The sequence below is a fragment of the Montipora capricornis genome, chromosome 6 (assembly GCF_036669925.1).
Source record: "Montipora capricornis isolate CH-2021 chromosome 6, ASM3666992v2, whole genome shotgun sequence".
Lineage (NCBI taxonomy): Eukaryota > Metazoa > Cnidaria > Anthozoa > Scleractinia > Acroporidae > Montipora > Montipora capricornis.
Genome location: NC_090888.1, coordinates 72,263,842 through 72,286,547, shown reverse-complemented (window position 1 = coordinate 72,286,547; position 22,706 = coordinate 72,263,842). Strand labels below are relative to the sequence as shown.

At 39.0% G+C, this 22,706-nt stretch overlaps 2 protein-coding genes across 2 annotated transcripts in view; both read left to right on the top strand.

The window, feature by feature from the left end:
- The window catches only part of LOC138054395 (uncharacterized), an 8,212-nt gene extending 448 nt beyond the window's left edge, over nucleotides 1–7,764 (top strand). Inside the window, exons 2-6 of the mRNA XM_068900837.1 lie at nucleotides 464–805; nucleotides 1,821–1,862; nucleotides 3,045–3,407; nucleotides 4,442–4,571; nucleotides 6,438–7,764. Of these exons, the coding sequence (XP_068756938.1) occupies nucleotides 464–805; nucleotides 1,821–1,862; nucleotides 3,045–3,407; nucleotides 4,442–4,571; nucleotides 6,438–6,681 (1,121 nt within the window). The 3' untranslated portion in view covers nucleotides 6,682–7,764. The remainder of the gene's footprint in view (nucleotides 1–463; nucleotides 806–1,820; nucleotides 1,863–3,044; nucleotides 3,408–4,441; nucleotides 4,572–6,437) is intronic.
- A 3,762-nt stretch (nucleotides 7,765–11,526) lies between these two features.
- On the top strand, nucleotides 11,527–15,687 carry LOC138054453 (uncharacterized). Its single transcript, XM_068900892.1, has 4 exons — nucleotides 11,527–11,697; nucleotides 12,355–12,600; nucleotides 13,845–13,974; nucleotides 14,514–15,687. The coding sequence occupies exons 1-4, from the start codon at nucleotides 11,607–11,609 to the stop codon at nucleotides 14,566–14,568; spliced, it is 522 nt and encodes a 173-aa protein (XP_068756993.1). The 5' UTR covers nucleotides 11,527–11,606; the 3' UTR covers nucleotides 14,569–15,687.
- The last annotated feature ends 7,019 nt before the right edge of the window (nucleotides 15,688–22,706 follow it).

Genomic DNA, 22,706 nt, shown 5'->3' with positions numbered 1-22,706 from the left:
CGAAGTGCATGATAAGATCCAAATAAGTGAGATAGCTTTCGTACCTAAGCAGCCTGCAGACCGCTCCAGAAAATATAACATACACAATAGGCCTCACCAGCAATGATCTCTTTCGGTTTCACCGTTATTGAGCTATATGCCAGAATCGTCCTTGACTGGATGAGAAAAGGGATGTTAAGGGTTCAGAACATAATTTATATACATATATGACCATATATATACAGTTGCGCCATCATTGTACAGGGGTCCATGGCAATATATTGGATACTCGATTCCAGGCTCTGGATTCCAGATTCTTTATCTTCAGGGGATGATGCTAGATTCCAAACGTGGCTTGATTCCAGTGTATACATGACTCCTCAAGTATCCACTCCCTAAATTCCAATGAGGACAATATAATTCAGCCTTTGATTTCTGACTTTTATCATTTCCCCACTTAATAAAACAGTCCTCTTTGCTTCAGGAATACATTCCACTGATTTGAAAGGGCATCATAAAGCAACACACCGTCACCGTCATCATCACCGTCACAGTCACAACAAAGATAATGGCGAAGCTGCAAGAAGAAGCACCTTTCGTATTAGTATGCCTGCCAAAGTGGCAAAACTCATACTTCCACGAATCGCAAAAAAGAACCAAGAGACAATTATAAGAATCTATCCAGACAAAACGGCTGAGTTACAAAACCAAACAGCAAATAACTACTTAATGAGTCTCAGTTACAAAAAGTTGAATGAAAGTGAACCCCAAGACCTTCTCTTCAGAGACCCTCAGTGTGGCTGCGGATGCTGTTGTTGTCCAGACAGTGAGTTTTTTGTTGCTTTTTCTTTGGCTCCGCTTAAAAAAAATATTAATTAACAAACTATTAAATCAAAATGTATCCTTTATCTGCCAAAACTATTGTCACTGGGGTAGGTTTTTCCGGTAGCTATAGCCGGTTTTTATGTTACAGCGGTTACTAATTAGTCACACGCGCCCCTCAACGACTTTTTTCATTTTTCGGAACTAAATATAGGTGGACGTCAATCAAATGTTTCCGAGTCGAATTCGACTCCCGCCAAGTAAACAGGACTATCGTCATAGAAACATTTGATTGACGTCCATCCAAACTTAGTTTCGAAAAATGAAAAAAAAGAAAGTCGTTGAGGAGCGCGTGTAACTGGTAACCGCTGTAAAGCCAGGTTAGTTTTAAACACTCAGCAGACCGTAAAAGCCATAATAATTTATTCACAAAAAGTTGAGTCGAGGCACTTTAGAATTTAAGACTTGCAGCTCATTGCCCATTTGCAGTGAGGCCTTAAATTCGAGACGCCCGCGAAAAAAAAACATCTAGTGGTCAACGAGGTGTCCGAGCACGGAGAATGCGCATGCGAATCCAGTGCCGTATCCATTAATTTTAAGGACAGTGCCTACTATTGTTATTCCGCATACGTTCTGTGCATCTCGTGATACTGGGATTTCCTATGGGTGATGCTTATCAATACAGGGATATTTTTGCGCGGTTCAAAACTATGCGGAGAAAGCAGAACTTAGCAAGTGCTCTTGGTATCCAAAAAGAAGATCGGGGGTAACCGTGCATTTTTCAGAGATATTTAAGCTTCAATTTGGAAAAGATCGCCATATATTGCTTTGTGTTTCAAGGCTTTTTACAAATATTGTTGATTAATTATCTTCGAAAAATACGTGGTTACCCTCAATTTTCTTTTCCCGCATATTCAGTAAACCGCGCAAAAAATACCTTTGAATTAGCAGGCACCGTCCTTAAATTTGGGATAACAATCACTCATTTTTCTTTCTCTCTACCTCTCTATCGTTTGCAGTGAATGTAGATCCCATGTCCATTTGTCGTCCTGGATGTCCCCGTAAGTAAACAGAAACTAAAAGTGGAAAATGTTAATTAAGACTATTTTACATTTACTACCTTCTTTGAATTTGCCGATACATATAACTTAATAATCATATCCAGAAGTGATTCGCGTCTGATTTCATCACTGCGATAGTAAAGCCAGCTTCTTGTCGACGTCCGTTATGCATGATCACAATCTTACTCAGATTATAAAAATAATAAAATTAGCCAAGAGGCTCTCACGGAACCAGTAACACAAAGAATTATCTGTAATTGGACCTGGCTTCTCAAAAGAATGTGACAATACATACACACATACATATGAAACACAATCACGACAGAACAAAACATTCAACAACAGCTGTCAAGAATACCACGTAAGTGGCTGGAGCCAAGTTAGTTGGCTATTTACAAGTGCAGCTGAGAGGTTGAACCTGAGACTACCAGCAACGAATCAAACCAGTGGTCAGAACGTTGCTCAGTTGAACTCTGGAGGTCAAGGAAAGCGCCCTAACAAGTGGGCCACACAGCCTCACACAGAATTCTTACCGTCGTTATCTGATTGATGGGGGGAGGGTCCTTAGCCTTCCCTAACTTTACGAAAGGGTTCATCAAGATAATCTTAGGCTATTACAACTTAAGAAATCAGCTTGTAAAGTACCTGTAAGTTGTGATTATTTTGTTGACACTCACTCACTATTTTTTCTCTTTATTTGCAAAAAAAAAAAAAAATACAAACAAAAAACTACGCCAGTGTGTCCCACCCGTAAGTATATCTTTTATCTTTTCAGTTTTATTTTCGTCTCTACCAATGCAAATATGTAACTACGAGTTGCCTTTATACCACATCGGCTTAAGCTGTTGCTACAATAGTCCGAATTTATGCTACGTGTATTACAGTTAATTTTCCAGCGCTTTGTTTAATCACATTGAGTAAAATGCATAATAACATGGGTGACGAATAACTCCTTAATTTTTGGCGCGAAATTTCAGCGTTAATGTGAAATTACAATGCAACATTGCAACACGGCAACTTTTCTTACAGTGCCAAAATGGCGTCTTATGAACGTAATTTGTCTCACATGATATTAACATCTCATCAAATGGTATACTCGTGAAATTAGGGAGTAACTCCCTGGCCTAAAATTATTCCTTAATTTCACTCGTCACCATTTGATTACCTATACTAATTTTTCAGCTTGTAAAATTTGCTGCTGCTGCTCATCACCACCACCTCCACCACCGCCACCACCCCCACCCCCACCCCCAAAGCCTCCAGCACCCACCTGTCCGATGGTGTGTCTTCCTTGTTGTCCGCCGTGTCCTAGACCATGCCCGTGCCGTCCACATTGTATGCGCCGCCCCATAATCCGACCGTGCCACCCTCCATGCCGCATACCAGCGCCGCCTATAATTGGACCGATGCTGGGTCCATGTTTTCCGGCTCCACCAGCCATGGGCCCATGTCATCCACCGTGTTTTCAAAGGCCACCTATTCGAGTGAGTCCAAATGGAGCAATCATTGTGGACCATCCATTACGGGGACCTCCAATATTCATAGGTGGGTAAGAAGTGAAAAAATGCGTAAAAGACACTTGTTAGAATTTCGATTCTAATCGAATACTCGAGGTTTACCGCTGGCCCGTTCTCAAAGCCCTTGCATGCAGTGTGCTCGTTAAACAACCCACGCACCTGAGCCTAAATTAATAGCCCCATCTCCCCTTGCTCCCATGTCCCTCAAAGTCATTGGTTCGACCCAAGCAAAGGAGTGGCTCGGTCCATTCTCCAACGCACACCGTGTTTTCAAACGCCTCCACCTCCAACCGCAAACGGTAGTGTCCGGAGTTTCCAGTTTTCGTCTGAAACAATGGACACTTCCCAAAAATTGTTTACATACTAAAATAATCCAGCAACCCCTTGTCCTTCTCTTTCCCTTCTTCTGTGCATACGGAACCCGCGCCAGCAGTGCGCAGAACAGTCAAAACTGTGCTATCCATTTGCCCTTTCACTGGAAACGGTGCATTTCTGTGCGTAAATGACGTTGTTGTCGATCTACCCTGTAGAAAGTACGCCACCAAAGTCTTTTTTTCGCGAATTAACACAAATAAATACATGCAATTTCAATACAGTCTTGACGTCTTCTTACACTGGATTCGAAAAGACCAGACTGACTTCGTCTTAAAATGGTTAGAAAAAGCACAAATAACAGCCAAAATACAACAGTTGACGTTCGAACTGCCGCTCACCGGCAACCCAGTTTTGGCGCCAAATGGTTTTCTGGTTCTTTAACTGCGAACCTATTGACGTGACGTCGGATAGTACAGTTTTTCCCGCTCGCTGAATTCTGATTGGTCAATTTAAATTTCAGTAGCATCCTTAAGTCCTAACTGATAAAATCTATTTCAGTGACTGTCCCACTTGAGATCGCTGGTGATCGTCGCTCCTAAATCTTTCTGAGAGGAGGCTCGCGTCAGTATCTGACCACCAACTACATGTAAAGCATTCACGAAACGTAATTCTTTTCGATCATCCACGTATGTAATTCAATTTCATTGAGCAACGTACTTAAAGAACTAACGACATTTGTGTTATTAGACCAATGCCGTGATTCGTTAGGAGAATGCAGGAGCTATGCAAAGATGGGAATGTGCAATCATCCGTCACCTTTTCACTCCATTCAGCTAATAAGGAAAATGTGTCCATTCTCTTGCGGAATTTGCAACAAGTAAGTGAAGCAATTCATATTGGAATTGCTTTCTAGAAACTGGGCATTCGTTCCAGTTCATTGTTTCGCTCATCTTTAATTTGTTCATTAATTCCTTCACGTATTGTCATTCTCTTTTTAGTTTTTGCAGTTTTCTATAAAATGAAACCAGTTTAACTTTAAAGTCAAAGTTAACAATGTAATTTTTTGAGCAAATCACTTGACCGCGTGGGGACTGGAACTATTTCTTCGAGTGCTGATGATCACGAGTGAGAGATATCATATCACCATCTCAAGAAAATGTTATTTTTTGTCCTATAAAAGAGTCAAATTTAACTTCAGTGACGTTGAAAGAATAGGATTACACTAATGATATTGGCTTTCATCGATATCTATATAAAAAATGATTTTCCGTTGTCGATTTGACAATTTGATTATTAATTGACTAGTATTCGTAAAAAATGGACAACAACTTTGAGTTTTACTTCAGTTACAAGTGTTCGTTACAGTGCGAATTTGAATTTGAGTCAATGTTACAATTTGAACACACGTTAGTACATTGTCGTTAGAATTTTAAATTACAGGTAAACGTTACAACAACGCTAAATGCAAACAATCGAGTAATGCGCCCGCAAATAGTGTAACAAAGGAAAAAAACAAACTTAAGTGTCATTAAGTGCTTAATGGCAGGAAATTACAACAACAACAACACTGAAAAACTACAGAAAACTTACACTAAAACATAAATGTAGCTAAAAAGATTGGGTTAGCTCCACATGCTTTAGCTGCCTATTTAGACTGGGATTTTCCCAGCGGATATGAGCAGTCTCTTTGAGCAACAACTGGAAACGATTAGGTGCCGTATCTAAAACGGAGAAGCAGCTCTCAGAACAGAGTCTTCGACATTCCTCAGAGTGTTGCAAATGTTGGAAAATGTGAGAAGTCCTGTCCCTTCTCAGATGCTCACGAATGCGCGTCGAAATGTGTCGGAATGTTTCCCCGACGTAACAGGCATTACATCCTGCACAAGTGAATTTATACACGACACGCGAACGGAGATCAAAAGGCACGGGATCCTTCACATTGAACATGTTGCAGATCTTAAATGAAGAAAAAGCGAGTTTAATGTCTAAATCGACACAAAAACGCTTAACTGGTTTACGTTATCTCCTCTAAGCTTCTGTAGAAAAGGAACCTACGTAATGTAACTTAAAATACTTACGGAAACAGAGGATTGAACTTGGTCGCTATTAGTTGAGGGGGTCTGGGCTATAGTAATATACCGATCAAGTATCTTCTCAATTAGAATTTTTACGTAAAATGAAAGTGAGGTTCTCAACGTCATTGTGAAAGCCCGCCCAAGTGTTGTTGGTTCTATTAACAAGTGTTCTAACAAGGCCAATTTTGTACGATGGAACAGTGAAACAGTGTCTTGCAAAGTTGTTGTCCATTTTTTACTAATACTAGTTGTTCTGCTTTTATCCAGAATAATTGACTAGTATTTACAACGCTTAACTTTTAAAAAGTAGAAGACCGTACGTTTTCGGGGTTAAACCATCTTCAGGGTAGTTTGACCATCCGCGTGATTGTGTATTTATGTCTATCAGGTAATTCCCGACGGGAAGAGTTTTGCTATGTAGCAATGAATTTGTTTGTTTAGAGCAGGTTTCCATTGTTGGATCATTAGGCCATCAAAAATTCTGCGTTTGTGAAATGATTGCGCCTTGCAGAGTATACGCCAGCTGAAAGAATGCGAAGGATTTTCACGTAGGTGACGGGCAGGTCTTGAATTCTTACCTGCGCATTTCTCATGGTCATGATTATTAATTGGTATTAAAGTAAGACGAATATATATTTCTTGCTGACTGGGTGCATTATTTATTTCAGTTATGACGAGAATGCAGCTTTGCTTCGAAGAAACGTGAAGCCTAATATTCGTGTTCCTCTCGCATTACGTATAAAGCTGAACAGAGCCCTGGCACAGATCATAAGGAACAAAAAGCTAGAGGGTAACGTTGCCATGGAAACTGAGCAGGACAAATTGGAATCAAACGAAGAGAAAATCTCACAAAAAAAGAGTCAAGCTTTTGGCCTTTCACATAGTCAAAAGTCTCATGGACTTGTTGAATAAGATTATTTCCAGGATCAAGAGAAAGTCTAAAGACCGGCAGAATGACACTGAAGACTAGAGGTGCAAGCAGTTAGTCTTAGTAAGGAACTGGAAACAACCGGCGTGCCAATATTAGTTAAATAGGCAACAGCAAAATCGTCTAGTTTTGTCTGATTAGTTCCAAAAACGTAGACAGAGATGCCACTGAGGAACAAATAGACAAATTAAAAACTTTTTAGAAACACCTGTTTAAAGATTTATTGGCTTACAACTTTTCGATGGATCAAAAAATATTACGGAAACGATTTAGTATATTTAGCTTAGGTAATTTAGTTGATGTAATGTTATACTAACAGATTTGCAATTCTTACTGATTTTATTCTGTAAGCATCATACTTTAGAACTTGGTATGGGGCGTGATGGAAACTACTGCAATAATTTGAGTTAGCCAATAAAGTTGTTCCTTCTTCAAAATACTAGCAAACATGAGACCAAAGGGTAGCAAAGGATAGAGTAATCCAAAGGAAATAACTCTATAGGTACTTACAAAAATTCAGTTTACTCATATACTGGTCTGACCTCAGGATGATTTTCTTGTTTTCCAATTTAAATATGGTGTCGTTATTGTAACTTTTAAATTATCATTGAGATGGTTTAATCGCCAAATATTTGTTACCCTGCTTTTAAATTCCTTAAGCTCGAGTTAAAACTCCAAATTAATAACTTCCCATGTTAATGTAACCTGCAATACATGAAACGTCCAACAAATGCCACGAACGACGAAGCTCCTGATATGTACCACTTAACCACACCCCCTCGATTTACTAGTTTTATAGAATTGTCATATGTATTACAATAAAATCTTATTTCTACGTACCACGGTTATTGTTATATGAATCCTTTTTTTTTTTTTTTTTTGCAATAATAACATCGAAAATTTGGATATCTATCCTTAAGCTTTCCCGCTGGTGTTCAGTGTCATTGTTGTCATTACAATTCACTGATAATGGCATCATTAGCAGATGCCATGAATATTACCATTATCAATCATTGACGTCGATCTAACTTACTCCTTTGAATAAGTCATGTCATGGTCAATAAACAGAGTTTAAGATAACCATCTGCCAAGCAAACTGAAATTACCAAAAAATAATTTTTTGTCCAGAAGTTGGTAAATTCTATCAATTCCTTTATCGAGATTGATCATATTCATATGCCCCAAGAACTTCCAAACTCGCCCAAGCAGCTGAGGAGACAATCTTAGCTTTTTTCTAAGCTGGAAGTTCCCATAGCAAAAATGGGAGACTTGGGAGGTCTGCTGACAAGCATTTTACAAGGCACCAGCATATGGTAATTCACTCCCCGCCTGTGCCCTGCACCACAAGTAAGTAAGTTTACATAATATGATTTGTATCCTATTTTGTATATTTCCAGGGAGAACTCTCAATAACTATAAAATTTAATGACAGGTATGCTTTTGTGACTTACTAGTTCAGACCACCATTAATAATATATTATAGTAATAATAATAATAATAATAACCTAAAACTGGAGGAAAACCTCAACATACTGACACAAGATAAGAGAGCCCAAAAATGGATTCTATCTCAGAACAATGAAATTGTTAAGTTCTTCTACAAACAAATGAAGAAATTTTAAAAACAAAAGAAAAAACCAACAAAAAAAAAGAAGAAAACAAAACAAAACCAAAAAAAAAAAAAAAAACGGATGAAGACCACAAAGCCTAAGAATTACACCCCGCTTTGTTGGTATAAATAGGATATTGAGAAAAAAGCAAAGAAGCCATGATAATAACAATAATAATAACAATGATAATAATAATAATAATCATCATCATCATTATCATGGCGGCGAGTAGGGAAGACGTGCTTCACCGAGCTCGGTAGCAAGAACGCTCCAATCGAAAGTTAGCCATGTTTAGAGCATCAGAGCACATCCAAAAAAGTACTTAAATATTCTGCTCTTTGTTCAACCTCACTGCTGAGAGGATTTGGTGTCTCTGAACCAAATTATGACGACTTCTACATTTCATATTTGATTTACTCAACACTTCAAAAATGGCTAATGAAAGACCAGAACAACAACAACGTGGTAAGAAAAGAAGAACATGGAACATATTATAATTATAACATATTATCAAATTGGTTCTTTAGAGTCGTTATTAAGGATATCACTGAAGCGATGATTGAATGCTTAGGGGTTTGTAGTTTTTAAAAGACTATATTAGGAAATTATGAGTCATAAGTTTATCTTTGTTTATAGGCTTTACCATTTGGTTTTATAGGTTTTAGCAGATATAGTTAAAGTCGTCCATATGTTAAAGTAGCGTCCTATAGGCTACGCCTTACGCGCTAACAAATTTTGGTAGTTAAAGTTCGCCCCCCCCCCTCCCCCCCGCAATTCCTTTTTCAAATTCAAGGTTTGGTAATAGCGAATGGGAACTGAATTTTATTCTCTTCCACACTTGGTTTTGATTTGTATTAAGTTGTATGATGGTGAAGTTAATTAATGGCTGTTATCGATACCTACGTTGTCTTTTTACCTTAATTTTCATCTGGAATTTTTAACATCTTTCAACAAGTGGGATCTGTGGGGGAGGCAACAAGGCCTACGATATGGTGATGACCTTTCTTGTATTCTAGATTGCGGATATATTTAGTATATTTGAAATTTATTCATAGGATTGGGACAAAATAATATGATAGGTTAATGCAAGACAAAATAATTTTTATTTTTTTATTATTTTTTTTGCAAGTGGAATTGTCTTAGAAGCTTTAATATTATTGTTTTAATAGGTCTGAAGATATTTATTTTACATTTCTACCTTTTCAAGAATCGAAGCTAACCTTTGTAATTCGTTTTTATATAGATAGATGTATGTAGATACGAACTTTTTAGACATATTCAGTTTATTTTTACAGCCTTTAGGTTACGCAATAGCGCCCTATTGAGCTATGTGCTAAGCTAGCATACGAACCTTTATACTGCTAAATAATAATAATAATAATAATAATAATAATAATAATAATAATAATAATAATAATAATGGAGTGTTGATGAAACCATCTGCCGATTATGTTCCACCGATCAAGAAACAGTACCCCATATACTATGTGGCTGCTCCAGAATGGCACAGACACTACACCAGGACAGGCACGATCGAATGCAACGACCTCTGTACCACAGTATGTTGAAAAGTTCGAATCTCAACACTTTCTACCTTGTAATAAGCAGAGCCATCCAGTACCATGTCTGGAGAATGAAAAAGCGAATGTTTTGTGGGATATTCTATGGCATCTCAGTAAAATGCCCAAGAAATGGCGCCAACAAACCTGACATGAGTGTACTAGACAAAGTGAATAAGGAATGGTTCATCATAGAAGGAACTGCCGTCGACCAGCGAGGACAATGTTCAAAAGGGACAAATATAAAGATTTAAGAACTGGGGTGAAGAGTTTATATTCTGGACACAACGTTAGCAGTATACAAGTAATTTTCGATTTCCTAGCCGCTTACTCTATTAACTTAGAGAACGAATTGACTAAGATTTAACAAGATGAGAACGTTGTAAGCAAAACCATAGAAAAGTCACAGAAATGGACAATTTCTCAAAATTGTGAAATCGTGCAAAGATTCACATCATACAGACAGTCGCTCGTTAGCTTCGTTATCTAAATGAACAATTCTAGAGTTTTAGTTTTTTCGGTTTTTCTTAGAAAGTAATTATTTCTTTGTGCATGCACTGTAAATAGTATAATTGACTAGGCCACCTGGCTCGTAGTTATACTTATGAAAGACACTTTTCTGCACAGTTAAGTCTTCCATAATAATAATATTTTCAAATTTCTTTTTTATGTAAGTGTTTGTACCCGACTGAATTAATATGCAGCATGCACGGGAGTTTCGGGCTTTCAGATTTTAAACTCGTGTAATTTTGCATACATAATAAACTGCGTTTACTAGCTGAAATCTTAAGCTATAGAGTGTTTTCATTCACGGGATCAGTAACCTTGTTTTTTTCACCGGAACAAAAGAAAACGTTTGCATTATCATAAAGCTCAATTCCAGGAGGGCACATCAACATGGCCGTCGTTCCATTGTTTAAGTACACCAACATGGCCGCCATGACGTCACGTGAAAACACTCCATATAAGTGAATGACGTCACTTTTCTCTAGAACCAAACCTCTGAGGTCCAATCGGTCAGTTTTGAACGTGAGTAATGGCGGACCGAGAAATCCAAAACTTACACTCAACGTAAACAGACTTTGGATAAAAATCAATGCTCAAAATCTTGCCAGACAGGTCTTCAGCAAACGCTCTTTCAAACTCTGGAGAAAAAAGGAAGCGATTTGTTTATCATAGTACCTCTGTGCAAACAAGACAAAAATAAAAAGCGCAAATTAAGGAATTGAAGGTCAATAAAAGTGAGGACAAAATTCTGAAATACTAACTTAGATTCCGCCTTTCTTTAAAATGTAGAAGGATTAAAGTAAACGCAATTTCTCATGTTTTTTAAATCCCCTAGAATACCATTCGGTCCCCTGCAAATTACATCATTGATACGCCTGACAGGTGCTCCATTGAGCATAAAGTGGTTTGTATACACTAACCTGGTCACCCTTTAACGCGTCAGTGGTCATATTGTCACAAGGAAGGGTAACACATGTTTGGGAAATAGGGAAACTTTACGTATTGCACTGTATTCACCTGTGTCTTTGAGATACTCTTTTTCAAAATGATTCTTGAAAAGACAGCGGGGTTTTTTTAATGTTATGCAATTCACCCCAATTTTCGTCCTCTCCCCAATCCCCCTGTGCTCCCTTGACCTATTCACTGGAGAGACAAAAGGTCACTGCCCAACGGAAAATTAAGTCCCGCTTTCCGATTTTGAAAACTGTTGTTCAATTTGTCTGATGTTTTTAAATGGGAATGACAATTCGTTGCGATATATTTATTGGTTTCTTGATGATTGTTATGTTTTCATTGGAGTTAGTTCACACCAGGCATCTTAAAGGTAACGATAAGCGATTACATAAATTATGATTGATTATGTTATCTGCTAATCAAAACAACGTCTTAAGACAACGTATATTTTCCATTTTTTTTACTTAATCGTATACGAAAGGAACTCCAGCAAAACAGATGAGTCTGCCCCTAGCGTCCTGCGGTAGTGCATGTGAGAAGTTGAACAGAGGACAAATTAGAGAGTTAATTTAACGAAAAAAAAAGCAATCGCTCCCCACGACCAACAAGTGCGTTTAAGATTTTGGTACATTTATTTGTCACCTTCTCAAAACAACGACTTAAACTGGCCAAATTTGACGCTCTGACGACGACGCCAGTGCACGCAGATATTATTTCACCTATTCCCTTAATGTCAACGTCGCTGCAATAATCGCAAAGTCTTCCCAAAAAATCGAAATAATATTTTCTCGTGATGATATCCCTGCCGGCGACCACGTTGTTGTTTAAGCTCCCAAATGGAACATGATAAACTATTCGTATGGCAATTTGAACTTTTCAGTCTTCTAATACTGTGCATGGCCTATTTCCTAGTCAATCATTGTCAGCCGGGTGAAAATCAAAACCCACGACGGATAGAGTGTCCGCCAATTTTAAAGAACTTTGAATGCAGAATACAAACGAGTTAATATTTGTTTTCTTCCCAAAGGGCTTAAGAGGGCGGCACGTGGAAACAAAAAAGAGTTGCCACAGAGCTTTCGTGAAAATCTCCTCTGGAACCTCATTCTAACACAAAAGATCGCTGCGCATAAAGAAAGTGCAAGGTCCAGGCATTCAGTTGGCAGCAAGAAAATGCATCAGCATATAAGACACCACCAGCAAGCCAAGGAGCGAAAGATCTATGACCAAAACAATAAGAGCACAATGGACATTTACAGGGTGCCATTAAATGTTGGTGAGGAAAATTCGAATGAGAGAAAAGTGATCCTGGACAATTCAGCAATTATCTCTAATAGACATTCAGGAGGCTTCAACGGTATATGAACCCCTGACCTCTGCGATGCCGGGTGCAATGCTCTACCAACTGAACTATGAAGGCAGTCAGTTGGGAGTGAGCAGGTCAATTTGTTGGGCTCCGGCATTTATTGCCGTGACAGATTCGATTGCTAAATTAATTTATTACGTATTCAAGGAAAAACTTTAACATAAGGCTTCGTTGGAAACCAATCCCTTCTCCTCCCTTAATTTATAGCAGTTAGTATCGCAAAACCCTAAGACACAAAGGGAAAACGTTTTCGATTTCACAACTTCTACTACACTACACTACACTTTATTACAATTCTCTAGGCTACACTGCAATTATCAACGCCCAAGATTTATAACTTTCGTCGCTGTTAACCTGCAAGTAAATTGGGCCATGTAAACGTATTTTCATTTGTCCTAATTTTAAATTTGAGGTGCACAATAGTGATTTCTCTTCCTCTAGCTTCCTCCGATGCCCTTGTTTATTGACGTTATCTTGTTCTTGCTAATTTGTGAAATATCGCTAATTTTAATTGTGCGCTCAAGTGACAAGACGCCATCAAATTCCATAACAATCATCATAGATTTGCTTTAAGTATAAGGGATAGAAATCAAGTGAGGCCCTACTTTGAGTGTGATGGATGAAGAACCTTCGCTGATCAAAGGCATCGGGATCTTCTTTCTTGCGCGTCAGTCAAGGACAGAGAAAAACCACGCCTTTCAGGTGCCTTTCAGCTCTGCGACCCGGGTTCAACTCTCGGCCCCGAGATCGTATGTGGACTGAGTTTCAGTCGATCTCAACCTGACTCCGAGGGTTTTTCTCCGGGTACTCCGGCTTTCCTCTGTCAGCAAAATCCACTCCCAGCCTACTCCATCTGGCTGTGGCCGGCTGTGCTCCGAGGTCATACATGGGTCGTGTTCAGGGGCCGAGCGCCCAGCCGGTAGCACAGTTCCTTCGGTCTGATCTCGTCGAGCTGCGCCCTTAGCAATTCAGTCTCCGACTGCGAATAAAGGCTTTTAGCAAGTCACGTATTATTAAAATCTGTGACCCAGGTGGGAATCGAACCCGCGACCTCCGGTTGCGTAAAGGCTTCACTTGATTTCTATCGTTTCGTATTACACGCTACTAAGGACAACACTCATTCACACTTAGATTTGCTTTAACTCATTTTGCAGGTCTTTGTAGTGATCAGCATCCACAATGTGCTTCTTTTGCATTAAATGGAATGTGTGACTGGCCAGAGCTCTTTCAGAATCTGCATGACATTCATATGACTTGCCCATTTTCATGTGGATACTGCAAGGAGTGAGGAAACCTTCCACTCTCGTGTATATTGGTAGAGATAAATCCTTGGACGGTAGATTTTTGCACAACCTTCCAAATAACACCTTATTAGTTAAAAAGCCACTAAGGATGTTAATAATTCGTTGATAATGATGATGACAGGATAAAATGAGGAAGTCGCGGCAAATGTAAATTAAACTGAGAAAGACATTATTCGGACAAAGATTTCGGCATTCACTGAAAGCAAATTTGCAATTCCAAGTGAGATGGGTAACTTTTACTGTGGTGAAACCGCAAATGAAAAGAATCATTTATTTTCACACTTGACTTGAGAGAGTCATTTTGTAATCTATCTGTAAAGCAACATAGACTGAAGACCGCGGAAGTTTGTTGGCAATCTGATTTAGATTGAATAGCTCATCATACAACAACCTTAATTAAAAACTAAAAGCGTTGCATGTCAGTGGCCAAAAGAAAGGTGAAGATCATTAAATAAAATAACCTCAACTAAGTGAGCGACCCCATCAGAGTTTTAATCTACTTACATTCTCATTTTAAAGGAACGTTTCAGGAGGAGAAGTGGATTTTGTTGGAGATGACTGGACTAAAGAGTAGAGCCGAGTGACCCGACCGTGCGGCGACGTTGTGCAAAAATACGAAAATCACGAAACCATCGAGCAAGACAAAGGTTCTAATCCACTTGAGGAAATCATTGCATTAAACTAGTGCCTTACAAATACGTTGTAATCAAATTAAATGATATCGATAGCAATACTATTACGAAATTATATTTCTTGTTAACACCCTGAATACTACAGAGAGGCACTCCTCTCAAGTCTTCGCTCACCTGTCGCCGTCTTCTTGGCAAAATCGGCTTGATCTCTGGCATTTAGGATAGACTGGTGAACATTTAAGCCAAGAAATATTAGTTTAAAAGTAAATTAAAGCGGATTATTTGATTATGTAATCAGTTTTACTTGTTTGTGTGTGCGGCAACCTTTTTTATTTTCGACAACATTTTCTACCCGCCACGACTAGAATAATGGGCTTTTTGTGTAGAAATGTAAGAGATGGTGTAAAAATGTAATCCCTTTGCTCATCGTGAATGACTGTGTTTTAAATAAATGATAAATGTGACGCTAAATTTAATGCCAAGAGAGGAGTAAGGTGCAATCGCCTTCGATTCCACCAATGTGGCCTGGGGTCTTCGCAGACTCGACGTCATAACTGGGTTGAATTTGTTGTTGGTTTCCTGGGGCGTTTTCCATTTGCCAAGAAATTCCGGAAATTCCGGTCGGGACGTAAATGGAACACACGTTTTTGGTTCGTTCCACTGGAAAATTTCCGGAATAAACGGAACTTCTGAAAAGGTAGTCCTGTTTTCCCGTTGGAAAATTTCCGATGGAAATGTGTGCTCCATTTACAACTTTTGAAAGGTTTTACCACTTCCAGGCTATTTACGGCCATATTTTTAAATTTTGGCGCGTAAAATCGCAGTCACTGGACGGCGAACGGACCTGAGTTAAATGGAACACGTTTTTCACCCGATGGAAATTTCCACCGAAATTTCCGGACATTTTTTGTAAATGGAAAACGCCCTTGGTCTGCTCTGAGAGTTTGTCCCCCGGGTACTCCGGTTTTCCCCTCTCCTAAAAAACCAGCACTACAAATTCCAATTCGATCTGGAATAGAAGGCTGCAAGTTAGAAAACTGTGATAGGTTATTGTGTCTCCCTCTCTAAATAAAAGCTATTATTCTTGTTGTGTCCCATATGGTTTTACAAGTAAGGGCCTTGACCAACCCCTTGACCTATGTAACCATTTTTTGGCCGACACGTAGCGATTTAACGGTATGAGAGTACTCTGAGGTTTTGCTTGAAGATAGTTTATAATTTATGACATAATTGAAATGCGAACCACCGGTCGTTGAAAACGAGGATTTGATGGTCTTGTATTCATATATCCATAGACGGGTCAAGGAGTTCAATTGTTTCTCTTATGAACGGTTTTTTCACCTAGGAACTTGGTGCGCGCGATGGGATAAACAGAAATTAAAATTAATTTTACTATTTCCTTTTTGTCGGGTTAATTATGAGCCGGTATGGAAACAAAAAATGGATAATAAATTCAGATTCGGTTTTGTGCAGGCATCTTGGTGGTCTACTCATGCTGTTGTTGACATTAGCTTTTTTCGTTCAGGTAACAAAACCTAATAATTCACATGAAGCAGGTATGTATAAATTTCGTATTTCTATTAAGTAAAATGATCTTTTTCCAACGGATTTGTGCATCGACTATAAAACAAGAATATATTGACTAATTACTCATGGAATCAAATCAGAAGTGCAAGTCTTATTATTGGTTTTCATTTGCTATGGATTTCACAATACTTTCGGTACTTGATAGGGTAAAAAAAAAAAAGAAACAAAACAATTTAAAAACTACCCGGTGTCATACTGCATTTCTGGACATCTTGTTATCCGGAAACAATTTCGTGATTGTTTCGTTGATAATCATTGGGGCCTAGGTAGAAACTTAAACCTATTGTAATGTAAATGTGATCAGGAAGTCTCTTTGTTGGTCCACTTCATATCCCAATGAATATATTAGTACCCATAGGAGGAAGGAGAAAAATCTCTGTCCGAGTTGGTTTCTATATCTAACGAGGTCCTAATGTTTGCTTATGACTGGATGGCTCGGATTTGACTAAACTACTAAAACTCGTGGAAACCGCTGCCATGTTGATTTCCGAGAACTCGAGTACGATACATTTACGTTCCCAGGTAACCCAATTTCAGTTATTATTATTATTATTGCACTACAGTCAGGGAGTTTTCTTCTTTTTCTTTTGTGGGGTCTTATATCTACCTTGAGAACATCAACATTGTATCTCTGACTATGTGTTTATAAAGTACTCAGAACTGTAGAACAACCGAGCACAGTTAGAGCTTCAAGAACCAAGCTAACTTGATACGTGGACCATGAACCAGCTTCAGCTGTTGCTTCGATGCACTTAACCAGATTGGCATTTTTGTTGTCGTCTTTTTTCTTGCTTTTCGAGCATTGAATTTAAATAGCAAAATAGGACTTCGCCAGAAAAAAACAGGTTTTACGCTGTTTAAGTTGTTTTGTACGGTGGCGCACAGTCAACTGTCGTCACTGTATCAAAACAAAATGCTCACAGCAAATTCGAATCAATTCGCTCGCCGCAAATTACAAATGACCAATAAGAGACGTCTTCAGTCACCTCCAGCCAGCGGTACAAGAAGTCTTAGAATATTATTTTGCCGTACATAAATCATATAACCGAAACTTATGTGCATTCTGTTGAAACTTAGTTTTTTTTTTCAGTTAAGCTGTACTCATTGCAAAAGGGACTTCGATGGCTGAAAGAAAATGTGCATCTAAGAGAAAGACTGGAGGGTTCAAAAAGTGGTAAATTTAATTCATGGCAAAGCAGAAATGCATTTGCCGACGCTGACCACAATGTTTCGCGTAAGCCCTACATAAAAAAATACAAGGATAGTAGGCAAAGAGATGTTCTAAAAAATATCATTTCACTTATTAAAGAGAAGGAGGACGCTACAATTCAGTCGTCTGGTAAGTCATCTCCGGTGACATAAAATAAACTCGTTTTTGTCATCTGTTCTGCTTTGCTTTGCATGCAAATCACCGACCTGTGAAGGAGATGGTTAAGGGCAGAGTCACTGTGTGGGACTGAGCCCCGAATGCGGACGGACCAAGATTTATTTGTGGAAATATCTGCAAATCGTCAGATTTTTGGACTTTTCAGATATACGAGGAACTGATCAAAGGCGGACCAGTCTCAATACAGCACTTGTTCACCAAACCCAGCCACTTATTTTTAAATTTGCAATAACCATTAACACTACACTGCAAGTAGCATTAAGTGAACTAACTAATCTAGGCAGGTAGAGTTAGACTACTTAATTATGCTCAGTGATTACAGCAAAATTATCTAGGTTAGGGAAATGAGAAAATGGAGACTAAGACTGGGAATGGAGAAAATGATTGAAAAGATACATTCAACAATGGCCGTTTTTATACTAGAGACGCATAATTCGTCTGGGACGAACTTGGGCAAACAATTTTTCTGCGTCTGTTAAATTCGTCTAGTGTAAAGACGGCCACGGGACGCATTATGCGTCTGGACGAAGTATCTACTTTAATGCGTCTTCGAAGACACACTAAACTGGATAGTTCGTCCAGATGAATTATGCGTCTTGCGCCCGTCTTTATACTAGACGAATTTAACAGACGCAGAGAAAATGTTTGCCTAAATTCGTCCCAGACGAATTATGCGTCTCCTATAGTTCGTCCCGTCTTTACACTAGACGGATAACATGACAGACGCATAATTCGTCTGGACGGATTATGCGTCTCTAGTATAAAAACGGCCAATGGTATCTGATTATGGTAATTACATTAAATTATTACGTAGACTAATTTGGAGGCATTTTTATGATTTACAAGTAGAGATAATTTAATCAATACATTCAACCAATCAACCAAAGCATAAATAGAAGGAATAACGAGGAAGAGCGAGAAATACACGAGAGAAAAAAAAAGTTTACAAAACCAATCGTCATGGGATTTTAAGAATCTCGCACACATACCAGCTTGGTCGTCAAATTGCCCGCTGAAATGGAATTGGAATGTTTCCACTTGGAAAATGTTCCATACACATATATTTCGAAAGATATGTATAAGGGTGTAGAGTGACATGCCCCGACCATTTGCAGTGCGATAAGGCTGGAACGTCATCGTTGCACTATAGATTGTCTGCTGTTTCCTTATAGGCGTGGTTACACTTGTAATCAATAAAGGAAATGTCTCAATATGACTTTGTCTTAATTTTGGACTTTGCTTAATATAGATGATATAGCTTTTTAAAGAACTATCATTATCAGAGAGTTGCCAACCACTGCTCAGCTTGCCATTCGTTTTTTGGCACCAAGGTGCAGCTACGCAAAAAACTAAAGCCATTTGTGTTTCATTCATTTTTAATACTACCAAATAACACGCAGGATCTCAGATTCAAAAATACTGGTCCAGGAATATCTTTTTCCTAATCTAGCCATTACAATTGCGATTATTTTAATATTTTTACGATATGGTATAAATCATACCAACATAATGCTGATTTTGTATTTTCAAGCAGAGCCAGCAAACGTGGTATTCTTGTTGGACGGCTCAGGTGATATAGGATTTAGAGAACTTCAGTTCTACAAAATGTTTGTGAAAGAGGTGTATAACAGCATAAAGCGTCCTCCTCAAGGAATCAAGTTTGGATTATTTGAATGCGGCTCACTGAGGCATTACAACCAACATAACATCTTATCCCGAACGATTCCAAATTCGACGGCACTTGATCGTATATTAGACAATCTTGTCCCGATAAATGGACATTGTGAGCTAGGAAAATCGCTCCAAATGATAAATACAAACATTTTTAAACGACCGACGAATGATTCTCCAAGGGCAATAGTTGTTGTATTGGCTGGACATTCCCTGGACAACGTCACCAGCGCAGCTAATAGACTAAATGAAGAAGGAGTGAAAATTGTGGCCTTTGGTGCGGGGGACAAAGCTGATATGGATCAACTTGTCACATTAACGGTCTCACCACTTTATGCCTTCAAGGTTCCAGCTTTTGAATATTTGCCTTCGATGTCATCTACGGCCGTTGGATTTCTGGACAAAGGTCAGTGAAAAAGATTTTAAAAGCTATGCAAATAAATGTAGAGGAATCCTCTAGTAAAATTCATCCATTAGATATTGTAGGGAACACTATTGAGCCCACCCCTCACTGTTAAAATTGGCCGCTAGTCACGTGACATAATTGAACCATGCATGAAGAATGTAACTTAAGTCCGCAAGGTGGTTTGTTTGAAGAATAAGATTATTGAACAAAGTCCCTGCTTGTTGTTTCTTTTATTTTTTTGCCTTCTACAAGAATCTGGCTGTTACAGTTAATTTTTTGGTTGTGCTTGTACTCCGTAATTTTTTTTACGAAATAAGACCTCAAGAGCCACAACCGGTCTTAGTTTTCTTCTTTATTTATCATGCATATACTTACAGTGTCAAAGTAATTAGAGGCCTTCAGATTGGGGTACGAGGACGACTACGACCGCGCGTGCTCAGCACAGAAACCTCGTACTCGTCAGTAGTCATTCTCGTACTCCAATCTGAAGGTCGCTATTAATTGTCATGCATACTAGCATGCGAAAAAGAGAAAACAAGGCTGAAATTATGGGCTGTGAATTTAAAGTCCTGATTACAACCAATGCCTGCATGATTTAACCGAAAGATTCTAAAGCACCCCCACTTGCGAAGATTCTTGAAGAGCGAGTCTTTTCAGTGGTCAAGTGTCCTTGGGCCGACTGGTCCTTATTTTATGCATGATCTTGAACACGAATAAAATATTTTGATCATTGATCATGATCTTTTATTGATCATTGATCATTGATCTTGATCATGCATAGAGTGGTTTTCAATTGAGTGTCGAAAGTAATTAGCGAATTGCTTTGGTTTATGATTACTTCACTCAGTGATTGGTTCAAAGTTCTCGCGCCACTTTTTCAACCAATTAGAAGTGAAACCAAAACCAATCGTGGCTCGCGCGTGCACATTTTCCCGCGCTTTGTGTCGGCTACGTGTAATTATTTCGAGTTTTGATTGGTTTACTGGATTGTCTCCGTCGTTTTTGATTGGCCAAAGTAATTACTTTGGTTTTGGTTTTACGACACTCAATTGAAAATCGCTCTAAAATATTCTGATCATTCCTTTCACGGAAATACATGAGGCAAATAAATAGACCTGCTCCCAGCTGTGTTGGTTCATAGCTCAGTTGGTATCATTGAGGTCATGGGTTTGAATCCTATTGAAGCCGCCTGAAATTTTCAGGCGTCTACTTAACAATTAGACCCTTCGCCCTCAAGGGCTACGGGTCAATGGCCCATGAGGCGAAGCCGAATGGGCTAATGGCCCGTGGCCCTTGAGGTCGAAGGGTTTAATTGTTTAGTGTCACCTAACTAGTCGGAAAGAAAAAACAAGTTGAAGCGATATTTATTTGGGAATAAAACGAAAGAAAGCGTCACGCTTTTCGCTACTCAAGGACTATTACTAATAGTCTTCTAGTAGCGCAGCCAATCAAAATGCAGCATTTGCATTAGTCCACTAGTTGGGTGATACTAATATGAGAGACAATTGCTTAAATTATCCAGATAAGTACGAGGATCACAAATCAATCTTTCTTTCATATATAATTGGTTCTTGAATAGGGTACTACCTAACTAAGTGAATTTTGATACCGCCTACCAGACAACAGCGCTGCAGTTATTGGCAGCATACATATACACAATGCTCCGATCAGACGATAGTACAGCAGGTCAATTGGTAGACCTGAAATTCTGACGTCGTAGGTTCTATTCCCACTCTGGTACAATGTGTTGCTTTTCCTGGCGATGACTTGCGCTCTCACGGATTTTATGGAGGCCCTCAGCACATTCCCCTTCTAACGAACCTATAACTTTTATTGATATTTACATTGAAGTGATCTTTTTTCCGTTTGGTTTTTAGTAACTGAGCCCAGGTATGTCAACAACATAGATTCTTCCTCACAAAAACTAGACTATCACGAGGAGCGAGCACAAGCTGGATATCAAAATGAGTACGGTAACATGAACTATCCTCTTCTTGGTTCAAACTACGAAAACGGCATGCACCCCAACTTTGGACCAACCCTTGGTGAACCTACTGTGGGGTATTCAGGTAAGCTTACAAAAAACAGTGGGATAATAACCAGATTTAATAAAATTAACCTCGATCATTGAAAATTATGTCAGTCTTAACAGTCCAGAAAGGCACTAATCGACAATGTCTCAATAGACAACGAACGCCTCCTTATTCCTTTGTCGGATTTTTGTCGACGAATAGACTGATCAATGAATGAATGGCCCGTTTTTATACAAGAAACGCATAATTCGTCTGGGACGAACTTGGGCAAACTTTTTTTCTACGTCTGTTCAGTTCATCTGGGATAAAGAGGGGCACAAGACCCATCTAGTAATGCGCCTCGACAAACTATCCACTCTGGTATGTTTTCGAAGACGCATTGTCCTTGATGGTTCGTCCAGACGAATTATGCGCCTAGTGCCCGTCTTTATTCTCGATGAATTTAACAGACGCAGGAAAATGTTTGCTCAAGTCCTTCTCAGACGGATTATGCGTCTTGTATAGTTCGTCCCGTCTTTACACTAGAAGGATAACATGACAGACGCATAATTCGTCTGGACGGATTTTGCATCTCTACTATAAAACTGGCCAATAAAACGGTACGTTATCACGGAGAAATGAGCTGCACGAAAGAATTAATTTTGATCATTTGTTTTACTTAACAGATTCATGGTCATTTCTTACGCAGAGTGGGACCCAAGAACCGGTGCAAAGTAAGGTTTTTCAAAATTCCCAAACAACCAGTGAAGATAGTAACGAGGAAGAAACCTTTGAGGAAAATAAACAGAGTATAGGACCAACGCTACCTCAGGACGGAACTCATTTCAAGGACGGCAGTGTTGAAAACGCACAAGATCTGTCTGAAAATATCAATTCAACCACGCAAAGTCCTGAAAACCAAGGACAATCCAGCATAAACAAGACAAAACCGGAAGGAGAAGGGCAACCTGGAAATGTGAACCAAGGAAATTCTGGTGCAGGAGCCATTCCTTCGGC